This window comes from Rhizoctonia solani, chromosome 16 (assembly GCF_016906535.1).
Source record: "Rhizoctonia solani chromosome 16, complete sequence".
Taxonomy (NCBI): domain Eukaryota; kingdom Fungi; phylum Basidiomycota; class Agaricomycetes; order Cantharellales; family Ceratobasidiaceae; genus Rhizoctonia; species Rhizoctonia solani.
In genome coordinates, this window is record NC_057385.1 from 3,493,099 (window position 1) to 3,514,325 (window position 21,227).

At 45.2% G+C, this 21,227-nt stretch overlaps 5 protein-coding genes across 5 annotated transcripts; 4 read left to right on the forward strand and 1 right to left on the reverse strand.

The window, feature by feature from the left end:
• Positions 1–30: 30 nt before the first annotated feature.
• On the forward strand, positions 31–1,260 carry RhiXN_02379 (Retrovirus-related Pol polyprotein from transposon; the record flags this gene model as incomplete). The annotated part of the gene is made up of 3 exons (XM_043322198.1): positions 31–160; positions 213–946; positions 997–1,260. The coding sequence occupies 3 exons, from the start codon at positions 31–33 to the stop codon at positions 1,258–1,260; spliced, it is 1,128 nt and encodes a 375-aa protein (XP_043188021.1).
• Positions 1,261–1,331: 71 nt separating this feature from the next.
• Positions 1,332–3,438, forward strand: RhiXN_02380 (Retrovirus-related Pol polyprotein from transposon; the record flags this gene model as incomplete). Its single annotated transcript, XM_043322199.1, has 2 exons — positions 1,332–2,576; positions 2,641–3,438. The coding sequence occupies 2 exons, from the start codon at positions 1,332–1,334 to the stop codon at positions 3,436–3,438; spliced, it is 2,043 nt and encodes a 680-aa protein (XP_043188022.1).
• A 286-nt stretch (positions 3,439–3,724) lies between these two features.
• RhiXN_02381 (uncharacterized protein) lies at positions 3,725–4,968 on the forward strand (the record flags this gene model as incomplete). Its single annotated transcript, XM_043322200.1, has 4 exons — positions 3,725–4,030; positions 4,194–4,341; positions 4,395–4,400; positions 4,460–4,968. The coding sequence occupies 4 exons, from the start codon at positions 3,725–3,727 to the stop codon at positions 4,966–4,968; spliced, it is 969 nt and encodes a 322-aa protein (XP_043188023.1).
• A 5,888-nt stretch (positions 4,969–10,856) lies between these two features.
• RhiXN_02382 (RNase H domain-containing protein) lies at positions 10,857–15,849 on the forward strand (the record flags this gene model as incomplete). The annotated part of the gene is made up of 14 exons (XM_043322201.1): positions 10,857–10,893; positions 10,963–11,157; positions 11,209–11,315; positions 11,512–11,571; positions 11,625–11,655; positions 11,724–12,022; positions 12,126–12,476; positions 12,517–12,590; positions 12,639–12,715; positions 12,787–12,932; positions 12,983–13,040; positions 13,876–14,220; positions 14,905–15,015; positions 15,071–15,849. The coding sequence occupies 14 exons, from the start codon at positions 10,857–10,859 to the stop codon at positions 15,847–15,849; spliced, it is 2,670 nt and encodes an 889-aa protein (XP_043188024.1).
• Positions 15,850–16,873: 1,024 nt separating this feature from the next.
• RhiXN_02383 (Transposase family Tnp2 protein) lies at positions 16,874–20,855 on the reverse strand (the record flags this gene model as incomplete). Its single annotated transcript, XM_043322202.1, has 7 exons — positions 16,874–17,148; positions 17,216–17,537; positions 17,583–17,829; positions 18,980–19,665; positions 20,173–20,246; positions 20,296–20,660; positions 20,791–20,855. 7 exons carry the CDS (start codon positions 20,853–20,855, stop codon positions 16,874–16,876), a joined length of 2,034 nt encoding a protein of 677 aa, XP_043188025.1.
• Between the last annotated feature and the right edge of the window lie 372 nt (positions 20,856–21,227).

Below are 21,227 nucleotides of genomic sequence, written 5' to 3' on the forward strand. Positions count from 1 at the left end.
ATTATCAAGTATGCTACCTTAGTACAAGCCATGGTGCAGAGGAAAGCTGAAGAAAAGCCTACTGCACAAGAAGAGGAATTAATGAAGTCGCCTGAAGGAGGACCAAGACTGCTGAAGTACCTGACCCAGAACCTGTCCCTTCAGATAGATTCTTCAAGAAGTTAATTTCTCAGAACATCTCACTCCTAATCAAAGGGCTAAACTAGAAAAAGTCTTGCGCAAGCATGAGTTAGCCTTTGGATTAGATGGTAGACTTGGTACTCATAACACTCAACTGGAAATTAGACTAAGGCCAGGAACTAAAGAAATATCTCTAACCCCTTACCATGCTTCTCCAGCTAAAAGAGAAGTCATTGACAAGCAGATTGAGGAATGGCTTAAACTTGGAGTCATTGAGCCATCCAAGAGTGCTTGGGGATTTCCTGTCATAGTAGTCTATCGCAACAGTAAACCCAGACTATGTGTGGATTACAGACGTCTCAATGAAGTAGCTGTACCAGATGAGTATCCCTTACCAAAACAAACTGACATCTTGCATGCCTTGGAAGGATCTCAATGGCTTACTACCTTAGATGCGCTAGCTGGTTTCACTCAGCTAACCATTAAGGAGGAAGACAGAGAGAAACTTGCTTTCAGATGTCACAACGGCCATTGGCAACCTACCAAACTACTCTTTGGATATAGGAATGGACCAGCAGAGTTCCAGCGTGTCATGAATAGGATACTTTCAAGATTTCTATGGCAATTTGCCCTAGTATATATTGATGACATAGTGATCTATAGTGTTGAGTTTGAAGACCATTGCAATCACTTAGATCAAGTCTTAGGAGCTATTGAAGAAGCTGAAATCACCCTATCTCCAAAGAAATGTCACATTGGATACCAATCACTACTATTGCTAGGACAGAAGGTATCAAGATTAGGTCTATCAACCCATAAGGAAAAAGTTGATGCTATCTTAGAGTTGGAACCCCCTAAAAATGTTCCTACTTACAGACTTTCCTAGGGATGATGACTTATTTCTCTAGCTATATTCCCTTCTACTCATGGATTGTAGCGCCTTTGTTCAAGCTTCTCAAGAAAGGAACAGCTTGGTCTTGGGAGGAAAAGGAACAACAAGCGTTTGAACTTGCTAAAGAGGCCCTTGCATCTGCTCCAGTAATGGCTTATCCTATTATTGGAAAACCTTACAGATTATATACAGATGCATGCGACTATGGCCTTGGAGGAATATTACAGCAAGTCCAATCATCAAGATAAAAGACTTAAAAGGGACAAAGGCATACAAGTACTTAAGGGGGGAATATGATAAAGGAAACCCAGTTCCCAGAATGACAATTCCTGCTTCCAAGCAGAGAGACGACGTGACTGGGGGGGATACATGGGATAAGCAAGACTTTGAAGAAACAACTGTACAAGTGGAGCAAGTCATTGCTTATTGGTCAAGGATTCTAAAAGAAGCAGAAAGAAACTACTCCCCAACAGAGCGCAAAGCATTAGCCCTCAAGGAAGCACTTGTGAAATTTCAGGTATACTTGGAAGGAGCTGAATTTGTTGCTATCACAGATCACGCCGCTCTCACTTGGAGCAAGACTTACAATAATGTCAACAGAAGACTCATGACATGGGGCTTAGTATTCTCAGCCTACCCAGGAATGCAGATTGTGCACCGCGCAGGAAGAGTACATGACAATGCAGATCCTATCTCAAGACTTAGGAGGAGAACCCCATATCATACCAGCCCTCTGGCAGATCAATCAACTCCACTCAAGCTCAATATGGAGGAAGACCCATTAAGAAACCTCTACAAGGAGATAAATGAACGTTTTGAAGAGAAACTTCTTAGAGTTGCAAGCGCATTCACCCAGAGTTACAAAATTGGAAATAGCCAGAAGCCCATCAAGAAGTGGATACCCACACCGGCAGAAGCTATATCTTATCAAACAACTACCTCATACTCTGTGGAAATATCAATAAACTCAGAAGAAATCACAAGGTTCATAGAAGCATACAAGAAGGACTCCCATTTTAAGCAAGTGATGGAAGAGTTCAAGTCGCACCACAATCCACTCAATCCACCCTTCCATCAATACCAGATAGGAGATAATGGATTGATCTACTTTATAGATTCCCAGGAAAAGTATTGGCTATGTGTACCTAGGGATCTACAAGTAGATATTTTGAAGGAAAATCATGATAACCTCAATCAAGGAGCACATGCTGGTTATGCTAAGACATATCATCGAATTGCTTCTGTTTACTATTGGCCTAAGATGGCTAGAAGCATTCAGAAGTATGTACACACTTGTGATATCTGTCAGAAAGCAGGACATCGACGGCATGGACCCAGAGGATTCCTTCAACCTTTACCTATTCCACAGCAACCCTTTGAAGTAGTATCAATGGACTTCATCATGGATCTTCCACCAAGTAACAACTACAACGCTATCCTAGTTATTGTGGACAAACTAACTAAGTATGGACATTTCATCCCATGTACTACTCAGATAGATGAAGTACAAACAGCGCAACTGTTCCATGATCACATATGGTGTCACTATGGTTTACCTCGGCAAGTAATCACTGATAGAGATGCTAGATGGACAGGAGCCTTTTGGGGTCACTTAGTTAGTATGTTAGGAATTCGGCAGCACCACTGCACATCATCCTCAGAGTGATGGACAAACAGAGATACTTAATCAAACTACAGAAGTGGCTATTAGAGTATTCACTAACCCAGCTAAGGACAATTGGAGTAAGCTTCTATCAGGATTTGCGCACTCATACAATACAAGTGTGCATACATCCACACAACAGACACCAGCCTTCCTACTCCGCGGATTCCAGCCTCTAACATCAGCCGACTTACTGGCTCTCACTTCTGAGAACATTCCAAGACCAGCCCAAGAAAGTCAAACAGCTGAAGAATTCAAGGAATCCATGGAATTAGCACGATCATTAGCTAAGGACGCTCTCAAAGTAGCTCAGAATTATCAACAGAAATACTATAATTCTGACAAGACACATGTTACCTTTGAGCCAGGAGATTTAGTCTTAATCAATCCCCATTCCTTAAACTTACTCAAACATCAGTCAGGGAAAGGGAATAAGCTAAATATGCGTTATGAAGGACCATTTGAAGTCATGGAAAGCATATCACCAGTAGCATATAGGATAAGATTACCTGCTAGCTATCGCATACACCCAATCATTAACATAGCACACTTGGAATCTTACAAGGCATCACCCCCAGAGTTTGGAAGCCGACCCACTCAGAATATACCTAGAGAAGACTTCCAACAGATGCCTGAATATGAGGTGGAAAGGATAGTAGAAGAAAGGACAATAAAGAAAGGCAACAAGGAATTAGGCAGTACAAAATCCGTTGGCTTGGGTACAGCTCAGAACATGATAGATGGAGGACAGAGAAAGAATTAAGGAATGCTCCAGAAGTAATCAAAGAATGGAAGCGAACCTCTAGCTCCACTATCCATCCCAATCACAAGAAGAAGAAGGAGTTCTAAGCTCCACATGGCTTCTTCCATGTACCACAGGTGTAACTAAACCGGTCATATCCTCCAGAATAGGAAATAACAACACTCAATGTTCAAATCTCTAAGTCAAACCTATCTTATGGAGGATGGATTTTGTATAAATGCTATCACTCAACTCCTCTATTGCCATCCCACTCACACTGAATACGTCTACTCAGTACTCTATCAATATGTCTTTTGCTCAAAGCTTCTACTGCTTCCCCATCTTCACCACCTATTGCAATGATGTGCCTCTCTCCCCTGAGACAGGTATTATTGAGGCTAATCATGTCCGCAACTTATACTACATTTATGCTAACCGCCACAATGATCACCCTTCACCTTACTCAGAGAACCATCCTGACCCTCTGGAGCGGCGCATTCATGCTATGCCAGATGTTGAGGTGTTCCTCATGGCTGATGATCACCCTCCCCAGTGGTTCCTAGGTGTTGACCTTGCCCATGCTCTCCATGGGGCCTACTACCATGCTCTCCAGGTCTTTGGGGATGCTGTTCAACCCACAGGATGGAATTGCCATGATCCTTGGGGCAATTTATTATGCCTCTAAGCTAGAAAGATCAACTTCCCATACCCCTCGTCCTATCTGCTTCACTTGCAATCTCTACCACTTCCCTTTTGACACCTTCCATGAATTACAGCGCCAAGTCCACCACAACAATTTCTATGTCATCTGTCTCAACGCGCTTTCCATCATTATTAATGCTACCAAGCAGAACCATTACAGCAACATGGCCCATGTTGGGTACATTCGTGGTTCCCCTGCTTGCGTATCAGCACACGCTTCTGGTGTCGTCTACATGGGCACCCTGTCATTGATAGCTCTGAAGACAATTTATCAGACGCGGGTAAGCAGGATTGGCATAGAATTATATGTGCACTAAATATACAAGGATATGTGTCACAGGATTCCCTATCAACGACTACGACGCCGACAATGAGTCCTTGGGCCCGCTTACGCCGCCCACTGAAGTTTCTTCGCCGCCTGCGTTGGAAGAATTTGCGGAACAGATCTTCAACTACGCCGCTTGGGGAATCGAGCCTCCGGTCATCCCTGAGTCCCACGGAATCCAATGGCTGGGACAGCAATACGGCGATTCATTCACTGCGCCGGAGTTCGAGCCCTTACACGCCGCAAGCAATGCAGGCGAGTACCCTGCACCTCCCAACAGCAGCAATTACAAGCTTGACGTCAACGCTCTTACCGAGCAGCTTGCGCAAGTGGCCGTTGTACAGGACGCCGATCCCGCACCCCCGTCCTTCAGCGCCGACTTCGTCAAATCTGTTTGGGAATGGCCAGGAGAACCTCAGCCGTCGCCGACCTGGGACCTCCTGAGTGGCCCTCCGTACTGCAGCAGCACACGCCTCCGTTTTCATGGGAAGACCATTGGCACGAGGTTCGCGCCCGCGACTTAAGGACCGAAGGGGATATGGACTTCGACATTGGCGGAGGAATCAAAATCAACGCTAACCATGTCATTCAAACTCGTCCTGTAGCCTCTAACTAGTAGTCAGTGTCTCCTTCAGCCTTGTAACTTCCAATCCGTGCTTTTAGCACCTCTTTCCTGTATTCTGCGACCATTAATACTCTACTCGCGAATCCGATTGTTTTTGACTCGTCTAAATAATCGTCGCTAAGAATTCAACCCTTATCCGTGTGAACGTCCCACCACACTTAGTACCGATCGATAGCCACGATCCGATAGATATTGATAGCACTTTTAACTAAGTCAAAAGCCTCGGATTTGACCCTGTAATAATACAACAAGTAAATACCTTGCACCAGCTGTAGACTCAGAGCGGGTGACTAAGCCTTAAGCGCCCATGGCTCTGACTTTAAGACTTAGCAAATGAAGTAAAGGAATTTAATTCCTATTTCAAGGAGTATAATCAATTAGCATCAAACTTTTGATCAGGAAGCCATCTCTTGATAGGATAAGTCCAGATTGGGGGGGATATGTTATGGATATGACATTTCTTCTTTAATCTGTACTTATTTTATTTTACACTAGTAATCTTACAGTAAATAAGTGAGATAAAGATGCGAACTAAGGTTTTCAAGGTCCCTCTATCCAATAGTGACCTTTACAAAACCTACAAACCTCAGGAATACCCTTAATACGAATGTCTTTTGCATATATGCTGTTTTCTCACTCATTTAAATATATATAAATTCAGCTGAGTAGATAAACAGTAGCAAGTAATATTTCTCTTGTTTGTAGTATTTATTATTCAAGATTCTATCTGTGGCTACACACAGAAATATTCAGGGTCCCCCCTGTCGCATAGGCAAGTGCTCCGGCGCTTAATCAGCCCTTAAGCGCCGACGCACTAAATGCGCCTTTTCTCTCCACCCGGGCATCCCAACTGCCGAATCGCTTGCGCTTAGGTGCGCATGTTTGCGCGCTCCAGAACGCTGGGTCAAACTCCCAAAACGGACAACATTTGGTAGAGTTATGCCCCATTTACTGTAAGTACCCAATGCAGAGGTATCCTACCTTTGGGACTGTTTACTCCAAGGATGAAACACTTAGCCTTGGGACATCTAAGGACCCACACAGGTAAATAATGCCTTGGGGCAAATATTAGGATCTGTTGTTTGTTTACTATGTACCAAGGTATCGGCTCCCTCAAGTGTTTCAGTTGCCACATGTACCTCCTGTACCCCCTCTTGGTATCAATCATGTATATACTTGTTTGTGCGCCTTCTCAGGGTATAAAAGGACCCTGTGAAGACGCTTCTAATGCATCCTACTTTTACTCTTATATATTGACATATACACACAAGCCTTTAACAGCTTATCTGCGCATTTACTTTAGTGATTGACTCACTGTAAATAGCATAGGAGGTTATATGGTGCACTAAGACCATAGGCCAGTGCCAACAGACACAGGGTAACCTATTAGTGTGCTTACTGCAACCCTGTACCCCTTGACCATGACAGTTGTTGAGTCCAACATTGAGTATAGTGCAACAATACTGCAAGGATTGTTGTGATTGAGTGATACACTGAGCAGCAAAAGTATTGCAGGTCAGGAGAGGTCAAATGTTAATCTCCATTGCTGAGCAGCCAATCAGTGAATCCAATCCAAATTATACTGACATATGTGGCCATTGTAACACTATGTTTTAGCACAGAATTTTACAAATCCATCAAGAACTAAGGTCACAACCCCACTTTTGCTGTAATGCAACCTGCAAAACTTTTGCAAATTGTGTTATGCATCTTAAAAATCTGCACATAACTGATTATGCAGTTCAGTATAAGTCCTGGTTTTTTGCACACACATTCTCAGTTATATGGGCCATTGCTGGACAGAGTATCAGCTTGTTTCACCCATTAGGGACTGTGTAACAGAACTGTCTTCTCAGGGCCAGTAAAAGAAACTCAAAATTGCAGTTGCATTGCACTCAAGCCACTGTGTGGGCTGGAAATGCTTTGGGGTATTTCAGGAGACTGCTGGTACCCAGTGAAACAGTTTCCATGACATTCCCACACCTGGGACTGGTAATATAAGAGATTGAAGTGGGTTAGGCTGTATGAGCTGAAAATTGAAATGCCACTCATAAGCCAGAATCCAAGCCAAATGACATATGACTTCTAGCAGTAGTAGACACAGGTCAAGGGTATGCTGAGATTGATTATCTAGGGCAGCAGTGATGTGTACACAAAGATCATGCAGTACACACAGAGATTGCAGCCAATAGGTGGGGTCTCAAATTGTTACAACCTCCTTACCTATACCACTGAATTTGGACAATTTTTCTGATATTGTTACTATTTTTTATGAACTCTATATCTTATGTTTTCTAGTCACATGACCTTGGCGCTTATCATGCCAAGATGCCGCACTGAGATGCTGTGCCAAGAGCGCCCAGGAGAAATCCACACTTCTGCACAGCCTGCAGCATGCTTCTCATTTCATCCATGTACTTCTTTTCTCACTTGCACAGACCATGTAGATAGCGCCCTTATGATTATATATACAGCAGGAAAATTGCTTGGGAACACCAAGTCAATTTTACCTTGTCTCTTATCCATCAGAGAAGGTATCCAGCCAGCTAAGTAAGCTGGCCCCCATCAGTAGTAACCACTTACCCCTTTATTACACCTACCACACCTCCTAGGCCTTGGGCCCCATTGTGCCAGTAGTTACCAGTAGGTTGCCTTAAGCAACATTAGTATAGCCTTTTGAGTAGATTACATACGCATTAACTGTATAGTACAGCCTTAAGCACCTGCCCTATTAGCAAGTACCCACCTTACAGTGGTGTACAACACAAATTGAACATGTCCTAACTCTGAGATTGTCAATCAGGAAGCAACCAATTTCTCATCATCAGGTCTGTCTTAGAGATACCTTCTACTGTATGAGTTTGAACCTCTTCCAATTCACAATCTCAGAGTTAGAACATGTTCAATTTGAGACCCCACCTATTGGCTGCAATCTCTGTGTGTACTGCATGCTATCTTTGTGTACACATCACTGCTGCCCTAGATAATCAATCTCAGCATACCCTTGACCTGTGTCTACTACTGCTAGAAGTCATATGTCATTTGGCTTGGATTCTGGCTTATGAGTGGCATTTCAATTTTCAGCTCATACAGCCTAACCCACTTCAATCTCTTATATTACCAGTCCCAGGTGTGGGAATGTCATGGAAACTGTTTCACTGGGTACCAGCAGTCTCCTGAAATACCCCAAAGCATTTCCAGCCCACACAGTGGCTTGAGTGCAATGCAACTGCAATTTTGAGTTTCTTTTACTGGCCCTGAGAAGACAGTTCTGTTACACAGTCCCTAATGGGTGAAACAAGCTGATACTCTGTCCAGCAATGGCCCATATAACTGAGAATGTGTGTGCAAAAAACCAGGACTTATACTGAACTGCATAATCAGTTATGTGCAGATTTTTAAGATGCATAACACAATTTGCAAAAGTTTTGCAGGTTGCATTACAGCAAAAGTGGGGTTGTGACCTTAGTTCTTGATGGATTTGTAAAATTCTGTGCTAAAACATAGTGTTACAATGGCCACATATGTCAGTATAATTTGGATTGGATTCACTGATTGGCTGCTCAGCAATGGAGATTAACATTTGACCTCTCCTGACCTGCAATACTTTTGCTGCTCAGTGTATCCCAGAGACCTTAAGTAACATTAGTTCAAGGTACTATACATAACCAACCACCTGCACTTCATAGTTGCTAGACTATTTGTTAGGAGTTGTTCATTCCTGATAACCTAGCATATATTGTGCATATATTCTGTGCATATATTCTAATTCTTAATACTTGTTACTGGCTATTCCCATATACATTTTGTATATAGTAATTCTTTCTTACTTCTGTACTTACACAACTCTTAACAGGTACTTGCTAGTGGCAGGTGCTTGAGGCTGTACTAAACAGTGACAAACAACTAACTAGGCTATCTACTTCTATCTAAGTTGCTTAAGGCAACTACTAACTAACTACTGTTGATGGCAAGGGGCCTTAGGCCAGTGAGGAGTGGGTAGACTACTGATGTGACATGAGTGGGGTACTTCTGAAGGTCCAGTTACTTAGCTGGCTACTCTATGGGGCCCCAAAAACACAGGAGCTCTGAAGTGCTCTGGTTTTGGGAGCCTCCTTGTTAGGATCCAACAGATCTGGATTGCTTGGTGAGCACTTGGGAGCACTCCACAAGCACTTCCCAGTCTCATACCAAACACTCTGGAATGCTTGTCAACAATAGCAAGTCCCAGAGCACTCCCAAGATTTTTGGGGCCCCATAGAGTGCTGGGACCTGTCTGAGATGAGAGGCAAGGTAAAATTGACTTGGGGTCTCCAAGCAATTCTCCTGCTGTAAATATAGTAAGGGGAGCTATCTACATGTGGTCTGTGCTTGTGAGAAAAGAAGGAGGAGAAGTGTGCTGCAGGCTGCGCAGAAGCATGGATTTATAGTAAGCGCCCTTGGCATGGCATCTTGGCATGGCATCTCAGCATAATAAGCACTGAGGTCATGTGATCAAAAATTAAAAGATAAAGATTCTGTAAAAATACTATAAATCAGAAAAGTTGTGCAATTCCAAAGGTATATATTGTGAGGGGGTAACACACATCCACTGTTGTGACCTGTCATAACCACACTGTAAGGGGGACTATTTGCTAGTGGCAGATGCTTGTGGCTGTACTACTACAGGACACTGCTGACTAAGTAAGGCTATCTACTGAGAAAACTGCTTAAGGCAGCATGGGAGTATGTATCTACAATGGTAAGAGGCCTAAGGCCAGTGATGAGCTATACTACTGACAAGTGAAGGGCTGTAAGGCCCAAGTGACTACTGTTAGTAAAAAGGCTTAAGGCCCTGAACTACTGGCTGGACTTCTGTAACCTGTCTGATGAGTAGACAAGGTAAAATCAACTTGGTGTCTCCAAGCAATTTTCCTGCTGTATATATACACAAGAATCACTAAATACAGATTGATAAGACATGGGAGAAAGAAGTAAGATACAAAATGAGAAGTGTGCTGCAGACTGCACAGAAGTGTGTTTCTTATCTAGGCACCCTTGGCATGGCATCTTGGCTTGGTAAGTGCCAAGCATCCTAGACATCCTTAAGGGGCATTGAGGCAGCAGGTGCTTGCAGCTGTATGGACTAGCAAGAGAAACTGTGTAAGGCGGTGAGGAGGCTACCTACAACAACCAACTAAGTATCTACAACAACCAAAGCCTTAGGGGCCTTTGGTTGCCTGCAGTTCCTAGATGCTCCAGGAGCCATGGGGGAATGGGGACTGCCTTTCCCAGTTCTAAGGCCCTAATAAGCTCTTAGAGCTGTATAAGTCCCCCCAATCATTTTTCATTGGTTGGGTTGGTGTCATTGATACCATGGTTTGCTAATGTGGTGCTTATGGGTGGACCCTGGTTACTTGTGACTAAACAATTCCCACAATTGTGCATTTGTTAGTTATTGCATTGAAATATTTTTACATATGGGATATGTGTAGCACATGCAGGCATTGAGGCTTGGGTTGAGTTTCCTTCTGGGTCCCAGATCCTGGCAACAGTCAATTGCAGGACAGGTATATTATTAGGCCAACAGCTCAAATGTAACTGCGTGGTTTGTTTGGTACATTGGTCCAGATGCTTGTTGACAGCTTTCTTTCAGCACAGGGTCTCTCAGCTTGTTTTTGCTTTTACATGTTGGTTTGTTGGTTCCTAGTCTTGTTGAGTTTCACCACAACCTCACAGTATTATTCAACATTGTTATTCATAGCCAGCATGTCCATATTCAATTTACAGACAGCATATACCAACATAATGCAGCAGGCTCAACTGCTCCAACAACAGATTGCCGGTATGTCTTTGCCCAAATATAGTAATCCAAGCATTGCTGTTCACCCAGTTTAAGTCCACATGGCTACAGGTTCACCATCAACAACTTCATCTGTGCTACCAACAACTACTGGAGCCAAGCCACCAAATCAGAACAATTTGGAAATCCAGGCAAATGCTATGACTACTGAGAACAGTAGCAACAGCAACATTGGTACAAATGGCACAAACAGTGCAAATGGTACAAATGGTGCAAACAGGGATGGTAACAACAACCTTATAGATAGTAAGTAACCAAATATACCTTACTTGTACTTGCTCAGGCACACCTCTGTAGCAACTTGCCCAAACTTCAATCTGAATTGGGTGTGCACAAGTCCAGGTAAGAAGGTTGACCTCCCTGCAGTACTTGGGATCACCAAAACAGAGAAAGGGGCTTTTTGGGTATGTTTCTCTTGTCTTACTTGCTCAGAAAATGACACAATGGATTATTCCAGAGGGCATGCAAATGTATTATTGGGGAAAACTTGGATGTCTCCAAATGTATGACAAAACAATTGCCAGGAGCTGTTACAAGGACCATCTCAAAGATTGGGTGCCATCTCTCACTTTGTTTGAGTTCTGAACCTTGCTTCTTTAGCTCAATGAGGAATGGCCCAAGCTCCAAAACACCTCTGACCCAGATTGGCTGTATTGTCAAGTGATTTGGATGGTACTTAAGAGCTCTTCTGACAGTGCTTGTAGGGATAGCAGGACAATTGGGGCATCCAAAAGGGCAAGAAGGGTATGTTAACAACTCATCTACCACTAAAATTATCCTGATGGCACTAATCCAACCCATTGGGATTGCAGACGCAGATGCAGACAGACAGACACACATGCCCACACCTGCGCCCACACCCATGCCCACACCCACGCCTGCTCCTGCACCTGCTCCCACTCCCACTCCCACTCCCACTCCCACTCCCACTCCCACTCCCACCCACTCCCACTCCCACTCCCACTCCCACTCCCACTCCCACTCCCACTCCCACTCCCACCCCACTCCCACTCCCACTCCCACTCCCACTCCCACTCCCACTCCCACTCCCACTCCCACTCCCACTCCCACTCCCACTCCCACTCCCACACTAAGGCCTACTCCAATGCAGGTGCATGTGCAACCAAGGCCTAGGCTTGACCTTGTGTCTATGCCCATGCCTGTCCATGTCCACATCCATGCTCATGCCTGCGCTTTTGCCACTTGAGCCACAGGCAACACATGACCCTGATCCACAATTACTGTTGCAGGCAGCTCTACATTTGTCTGTTGTGGTTGCTGGAACAAGCCTGCAAGGGGCTTCAAGTCAAGACAACGCTATTATATACAATGATTACAACAACTTACCTGATGGAGATGAACATCTTGGGTCCCTTACTTCTATGTGTGCTTCACTGCCCCTGGATATGGTCACCAACCCAAGTTCAGGCTCTACTATCATCTCAACCCCCCCATCCATGGTTTCTAACCTGGTTTCCAATGACTTGCTTCCAGTGATTGGATCCCCAAGCTGGCCAACCCAGGGACATTTGGGCCTGACCAGGGACCTTTTTTCAGCCGCAGAGGTGCATGTCCCGGTCAATATTGACATGTCGTCTCCTCTAGTCACGCCATTTCATGGCCAGAGTTGCAGCTCGGGGACTCGGAAGACAATTCAGACAGCAACAAGATCTATTTGGGTGAAGATGTAAGCGAAGAGGTCAAAATAATGGTTTTAGCGTTACTAGCAAAGAACAAGGCGCAGAAGAAGGCAAGAAAAGAAAAGAAGAAAGGGAAGCAAGTTGCAACCAAGCCAACACGTTTAGTACGACTACCGGTCACAATTCAAGCGGCACATTCTGGCTGATAACGTAACCGATCCCACCAGCGCCATAGACCCCAAGTCAATGCTCGCTCAACCAACTGGCCCGCAGATCAAGAACACCAAGCGTAAACGGGGAGATGAGCTAATCACCGGGTCAGCGCCATCTATTAGTACCACTAATCAATTGTTGCCCAAGAGGGCCCGAATGGTGCTGGGAGTACGTTTATTCCGTCTACTTAAGGTGAATTGCGCTCACCGTTTATTCAGGCGCGGCTGCCAACAATCCCAGGACGACGCCCCCTCGAAAAGAACCTTGATGCGGTAAGTACGTTGCTTCTGTATCAAGTATTTTACCAATATTAGTTGCAGCCGGATCCAGCCACCTCAACTCCCTTGCGGCAAAGTAGTCGGCTACGTGATAACCCGTGCTTAGCGCCAGCTAGCTACGGTCCAGCTACCGTACGTGCCAACCACTAAGCTAGCCAAGCTCGATGGGCTAGCCGCGTCAGATATAGCGTCAGCTAACAAGTCCAGTAAGCCTAAGGTATATATCTTTCTGCTACGTGAACGCCCACAAATAAACTAATATCTTTTCTATCAGAATCGGAAGCAAAAGGCCAAGAAGTAGTCAGCATTTACGCATCCATTATGATTGGTCGCGATTCCCTCTAATTTTTTCTTTCTTCATTTCTTTTTCAATTACGCTAGCCCAAAATATCATTAGTCCATATACAGCGAAATAATGCATATACTATATTGATTGCGAGAAAACTACCTTTGGGACAGCGTCTGATCGGCATCTACCCAATTTCTCAAACGGTTGCTTAGAGCTTAATATACGCGGTGAGCAAGCGTATCGTGACGCGGGCCTCAGGCGCTGAAAATCGAGGACGCTAAAAGGGACAAAATCGGCTTGCATCAAGCGTTTTAAAATGCTGATTGGAAGCCGCGAATACGCTGTCATGCAGCGTCCAAATGAGCTTGTACAAAGCGCGTCATCGGCTGACGATGGAGGCTGACAGCCAGCATTACTATTACCGACAGTGAAAAACTATAGCCACCTCTCCAGACACCCGTGCCAATATGCGTCCAGAGTATTTGTTCTTGCCGCCAAGGCATTCATCGAAGGACATCCAGAACGATCTATACACATCACCTAGACGCCCGGGCACAACAGAGTCGAAGGCAACAAAGAGCGGACCGATTGGCTAACGAAGGAGCTAGAGTGACTCCGATCCCAATATTCAATGGCACAATCACATGGGCAAGAGAACAAGCAGCCCTCAAGACCGTACGTTCATGGAAAAAAGAATGGCGTGAACATTCAGAGTCCAGAATCAACTCGAGATACTACATCCCCCGCCCACCTGCTCTCAAGCTACACCCGATATTCAATACCAGCAACTTAGGCAGGGACCTCAAGTGCCGCCTTGTGCAATTCCTCACAGGGCACGGATCCACTACGGAGAATACCACGCTCAATTTCACCATGACGTCGACCCCAGGTGCGCTTGCGGGGAATCGGACGAGACCATCTATCATTTAACCACCTCCTGTCCCGCTACGGCGGGACACAGGGGGATACTTAGTGAGTTTTCCACCAACATTAACGATCCCACACTGTTTGGCTCCCTTGCAGGTCTCCAAGCAGTCGCAAAGTTCATTGCCAGGACGGGCATAGGCAGAAGACGAGGAGGCCCGCAGGCAGCCGCTCAAAAAATGTAGTAGATACGCCCCTAAGGCCGCCATTTCACTCCCGCCCTTACGGCCTCTACCCCGAGTTAGGCCTTAAGCCACCTGTACGTCGCCACGCAACCTTAATTTTCCTTTCTCTGACCGTGCTACGTTCTCGTTTGTTTCTCGTCTTCTCCTCTGTTTCTTTCTCGTGCCTCTCTGCTCTGTGCCGTGTGTTGTAGCTCTCATGGTTTGGTTCCGGTTCTGTGAGTGGTTTGCCTAGTTCGCATGTAGCTCCCGTATTGTTTTTATATGGAAATGTTTTTTTTTAAAAAAAATTACAAACACGTGATGTTAGAAACGTGTGATAAACCTTTCTGGAGTTTTTAACTACACCCTATTGCAGACCAGCAACAACGCTACTTGTGTTTCTTTACTGATACTGTAAAAAGAACCGGTACGGTGCTGGAGCAATTTTGGTCCCATGAGCTGAAATTGAACTAACCAGACATCAGTCGAGGCTTCATCAATGTCTGAGCCCCCTCCGCCCAACGATCCATCGAGGACCCCGCTGGCGCTTGGCCAATGGACAAGAACCTCACCGAGCTCTCCGGCCTCCAGCCGTTGTTCGTTTCCTCCGAACGTAGCTTTGGAATCCTTCATAACACCTATTTTGTCAAGTTAGTCCCGGGGCGCTCTTCTCTCGTGGCGCACGAGCTACGGATGATGCTCCTTGCGGAGGATTGCTCAGTCATTCCCCTAGGCAGGGTATTCGACCGCGGTACAATCTGCGGGTTCATTACTCCGCGCAAAAGACTATTACGGAATCAGCTGGCCAGTTCGGGACTCAAACAATATGCCCACAGCTTACTCGACAAGAGAGGCTGGAGCTGATAGCCAAGACATGCTTGCTAGTATCATATACTCATTCAAAGGGCCTGATTCATGGCGACATAAAACCATCCAATATCTTGCGCTGCTCTGATGGGTCTCTCCGCTTTTGTGACTTTGCAGAAGCGACTAAGAAAGGTAGCAGCATGCTTCCACGAGGTTTTACACCGCAATATGCGGCCCCAGCCTTGCTTAGCGGCAATCCCAGACCATTGACTGTGGCTGAAGATTTATATTCGCTTGGAATAACCATTTGGGAGATATATACCGGCCAAATTCCTTTTGCTGGGGTCGATGAGGACACACTTGAAGATTTGATCCGTAGTGGCGGTCAGCCTGATATGTCACTTATTGATGCAAACATACTTGCACTCATCACAACGTCTTTAGAGGCAACAGACAAGCAACTTGACCCATGCTCTGGTCACTATGTAAGTGATGTGGGTTCTGTACAGGATACAAAAGAGGGAGCCATGTCCGCCCCCAGGCGGCCTAGGGCATTGGCCAGGTCACCCAAGACTGCAACCGTGGGCTTGGGGTGGCAGAGAACCGCACATGGATGGATATGATAGGAATCAATATGTAACAAGATATGTAAGAAATAAATAAACACCGTGTACCCAAAAGTTACGGATAGTCCGACCCTGGGGGTCGGATGCCCGGGAATCCGTACCCTACCGGAGGTAGGTATGCACGGTCGGGGTACGGATGTGAAAGTCCGGCCTCTGGTGGGGTCCGGATCCTTGTCTTCTTCTGGGGTCGGACTCTCGCCGGGGTCGGATTTCCATTAGAGGGTCGGATTTCTGTCGTCCTCCGGGGTCGGATCTCCGCTCAAGGGTTGGTCTTTGCCTGGGGGTCGGTCTTTGCTAAGGGCCGGACTTTCACCTGGGGGTCGGACTCTTGCAATGTCCCGGGGTCGGACTTTTGGCCTGGGGGGGGGGGCGGACTTTCCCAGGGGTCGGACCTTTGTCGTCTTCGGGGGGGTCGGAATATTTCCGTAGGTTGGATTTTTCAAGGTTCGGCTATTTCAGTAGGTGTTGGCAGGGGTCGGGAACCCAGTTGGGAGCCGTCAGTCAACTCTCTGACACAAAGCAATTGCGTATTGCATGTATTAGTTACATAAGGCAAGCGATTAGGACATACCTTGGTCCTATGAAAGTCCTACGTACACCAATTAGCCAATGACATATGTATTTGTGCGAGTATCTAGATAGCAAAATGATGTATACCCATTGCTCATCAAAAATAATCACTAAAACCATGTCAGATTAAATAGACACGTGGATTACATCACCTATCTATGAGCCTCGAAGTATGTGTGGTAGTGTTGCGTCTGAGGCCAGGGTGGGCGATTTGCACTTGGCTTGCCTCGCGGAATAAGGTTCACAAGCTGGGATCAGGTGGGGTTGATTCAGGGCAACCGTGTGATGATTGAGGGTCTGACTCGGTCTTTTGCTTACCTGATGTATACCATAGCACCGTGTACCCAAAAGGTACGGAGAGTTCGACCCTGGGGTTGGACACTAGGAAAAACCGGACCCCGGCGCCGGGGGTTATTTCGGCTGGGGTTCGGCTTTTTAAGTCCGAACCCCCTCAAGGGTCGGACTTTTTCTCGAGGGTCGGATGTCTGTAATCCCCAGGGGTCGGAATTTCTCGAGGGGTCGGATTTCTGCTCGGGGGTCGGGTTCTTGGGTTTGTTAGGGGTCGGACATTTTCGGAGAGGCCGGATTCGTGGCCGGGGGTCGGATTTACATTCTGCGTCGGGGTCGGGCTTATTTGAGGGGTTCGGATTTGAGCACTGGGGTTGGATGCGTGAATTAGGGTTGGATTTCCAGGCGATTGCTCATCCAGCGCGTAGCAAGTGTAAACTAGGTCAAAATCATATTAATACCAATTATATACCTCATACAAAATCCAAGTGTGCCAAATCCAAACTCCTATCAATGATCCACCAACGCTTGTTGTCTTGAATTTGTCCAATAGTACACTGTATGGTTAGGGCGTTGACCACTTCCCCACTTCCCAACTTTCCCTTGTACCATGTGACCCTGTATTCATAAGCTTTTTCAATAACCACTGGTGCCTCCAAGATGAATGCGAGAATGAGATATTTGGATCCATCCTTTGACGGATTGACAACACTTTTGGGCTTTAGGGGCAACTTAAACAAATATTGAAGCTGACCATAATAAGAAGTTGGGACAAAGTTGGGTGTTGCTCTTGGAAGATGAGCAAGTTGATTGGCCAGCAGTTCATACTAGACTTATTGAGTCAATATTAATATATATAAACTAAAACATACCCAAACAAATGATGTGTTGCAGCTGTCCCATTGTAGCTTATGGTAGCCTTGTGCTTGAATCAAGTTGCCTCCCTGGGTGATTTGCATTTGGCCCCATTGTTGGAGTGTATTGGGAATCAGCTCTAGAGCTAATTTCTTTCCAATTTGTACTTCATAGGTGGTTGCCAAGTACTTGGAGATCTGTGCGCGTAGTTCAGGAGTTACAGTGAGTGCCTTGGCCTGGGGGTTAGGAATATTTGGTTGGTATCTAGACATAATTAGTTAACATTGAAACAATAAATGATAAACATACAGTTTTTGAATTTATCACCTTCCCTCATCTCAGTCTTCAAGTCTTCCTTGGTTGATGCTTGGGTTTGCCCAAAGCTGATCATATTGCATAAGTTGTATATTTTGTGAATGATACAAAGCTGAGCAACATTGCAAATGCGCCAAGCAATGTTTGTGTAAGGAAATTGCAGGCTTTTCACCAAGGCCCCAATGAAGCTACAGTATTGCTCCATAGGGAATGCCCAGTAGCCAGGTAGGGGCCCAAGACGCTTGATTGAGTCCACAATATGAAGCAAATAGTGTATATTTGTTGTACACACTTGTATGCGCTCTGGATTGTGCTGGTAGTAGATCCTATTACATAGTTGATATACCATCCAATATGTATATACACGCAAGCATTGCTTACTGTTTGAAATCCTCCACCCACTCAATGAAGCCTTGACAAATCACTGGGAGCTCAGAGCAGTGATGGCGTGGTTGGTGTCATGACCTTCATTGGCATGACATGAATTTTTACTATTTCCTATCTTTTTTTTGAGACAGTTTCCTTTTTTGGTATATATTTATGACTCATCAAGATCACGTGACATATTTGATATATGATGAAATTGTAAATGACTTGTTATTTAGTACTGTTGTTTTTGATGTGGCTTTCCTCATGTATTTAAGCCAGGTCAAGTTGCTGCTAAACAGCAAGACTTGACCTCTTTGTCAATTCATCCTCTGCTTTCACCTATCCCTTTGCCCAAGCCCTTAGTTGGCTATAGTGCACTTTACTAAGTATCATCACCCAGGCCATTGTTGCCCTCTACCCTTAAACATACCTCCTGGGCCCTTGTTGCCCCTCTCTGTCTCATAGTCCATTGGTGATAGGGCCACGGACTTTAAGCCCCCTTGTACCATAGGTCCAAGCTGAGTTGTGACAGTTGGTGCATTTGTTCATCAGGTTGACTAGATGAACAAAATGAATATAATACCTTGAGTCCATAAAGCAATGGCGCAGTAAGTTTGGGGTCATGTGAGTTGCTCAGCAAGACCAAGATTCAGCAGTAAAATGTGAGCAATTTCTGAAATGAGGAATAGGAAAGCCAAAAGAACATGTTGAACGCAAAGAATCAACACACATGTCCCCCATAGAATTCCAGACAAGCGTGTTGATCAAGTAATCCTCAAATCCAGAATCAATTCCATTGAATTTTTTGTGCCATAAGTCTGCAAGCTGAGGGATCAAGTTTATCCACACAAGATGCATAGCTTTGACAGGGAAAAAGTTGGGGATCCAGATTGACAAGAGTTTAGCCAACAACGTCACACCCTTGATGCTGCAATCAGTTGCTAAGTTGGCCTGTGCAGTGTTGTTTGGAGCTTGGAGGACATTGTATCCATCTTTAAGGCACTCCTTGTGAGTGCAGAGTGGGAGTTTGTAGGGGTCAAGTCCAGTGTTGTCTGAACAATAGAGTGGGCAATACAGATGGGATGTATTCTTGGCTGTGCAACCAAGAATATTCACAATCTTGCATAAGCAACAAGGGAAGCGGCCATTATGGCCTACAAACTCCATCAATTTTGCAATTGCTGGTAAGTCTCCAAACGCTGCAAGAATATGCGCACAAAGAGCAAAAACCTCTTTGTTAACCACATCTATGGCCTCAACACCTTGAGACAGCTCCACAAGTTTGTTGATTAGCGGCTGGAGGAAGGAGTTGAGGTCTTTGGGGGAGTGGGGACCAGGAATAATGCTGGTGCATATCATGTTGGAGAGGTGTGTTTGGATTTCAGGGGGGAAGTTGTAGATAATAATAAGTATTGGCTAACATGAATGATTTTGTTGCTTAAATGGGCCCATGCCATCCAGTGCAATTGCCAGCGCAAGCTCTCAAAAGTCCTCAAAATGTTGGTATGGCTGTTCAACTCCATCAACAACCACACGCGTAGTGCATAATAGTTCATAGAGTATGGCATCAAATACATCCTGGACATGTGTTCCACTCTGCTGGAATTCAGACCAATATAGCATTTTTAAGAATCTTGCTTGGTTCCAAAAGAGTGCTTGCAGCTGGGGGATAAGTGGAATATGTTGGAAAATGGAATACAGACGTCCAGAAGGGTCAAGGCAAGGGGAATGACAGTAAGGGCAATTGTTGAGATTGGCAAGATATCCTGCATAGCAAACGCATGAGTTCTTGCAGCAGTGGTATTTAACTGGTTTCAGTGCCAATAACGCAAGCATCCAAGTTCTAATAGACTTAAGACTTGGGATTTTAGTTTTGGTTTCAGACCAACAGTAAGTTCTTTGCATTGCTTCATGTGTATGTACAGCAGTCTTCTCCCTAACAAAAAAATTAAAGTCCCAGATGGTATCTAGATCATCTGGGCCAATGGTTGTTTGAGCTGAAGCGCATATAAGATAAATGCAGAGCAAATCAAACAAAATACATACCCAGTTTAGCAACCTTGACCAACAATTGCTCCTGAATGAACAATTTGGGCAGTAATCCATATGTTGCAGGGTTGTATTCCATGTTGTCCACATCTGCCAACTCATCCAAGTCACTTCCTCCAAGCTCCAACAAATCCAATTGCATCTTTGAGGTATGCGTGCTGTGTGAATGAGAGCCTTTGGAGCAAAGCTCTTGATCTCCCAAGTTGAGCGGGCTGTGTGCTTGCATGACCTGTTCCCAAATATGGGTTAGGTTGAGTTCAGGTATGGTCTTGAGCTCCAAATGATACAGTTCTGTATCATGGTCTATATCTTTGGGCTTGGGGGGAAAAGGTCCAGCATGGGGCTTGGCTGGGGCTGCATAACTGGGATGGGGGGAGAATTCACTTGGTGTGCGTTGATGGATTCCCAGCTTGAATGCTGGCGTAAGCGTTGTCTGTATAGTAGATTAAATGAATCTTTATTAGCCTATAACAAGATTAAATTATTACTTACCAAAGCTTCTCAGTGCTAGGTCTCCTCCTTGGCTTGCCTAGAGGTTTGCAAACTGGCCTAGGCATCCCCTCTCAAACCCATTGGTGAGACTTGAATGTCTCAGTGGTTAGATAATTTCAACAGCAACCACACCATACTTTCTGCTTATCAACCATTTATGACAATAACTGAGGACGGACTGGGGGTAGGGAGCAAACAAAACTTTTGTCCAAGGGCCAAGCACTGTTGGCTGACATAAGCATTGGGGGGACTTGAGTGTTGGTTGACATCCTGCCTCCCTTCCTCCCAACCATCACCAGCACACTCCCTCTCCCCCATCCTCTCTTGTTTGACTGAATACATAAAATTGTATAATCTGGTAAATATTTATCCAAGTTCCTGTTACCTATTGCTGACAATCTACCAACTTTTGCAATGAAATTCCACCTGCGCATTCA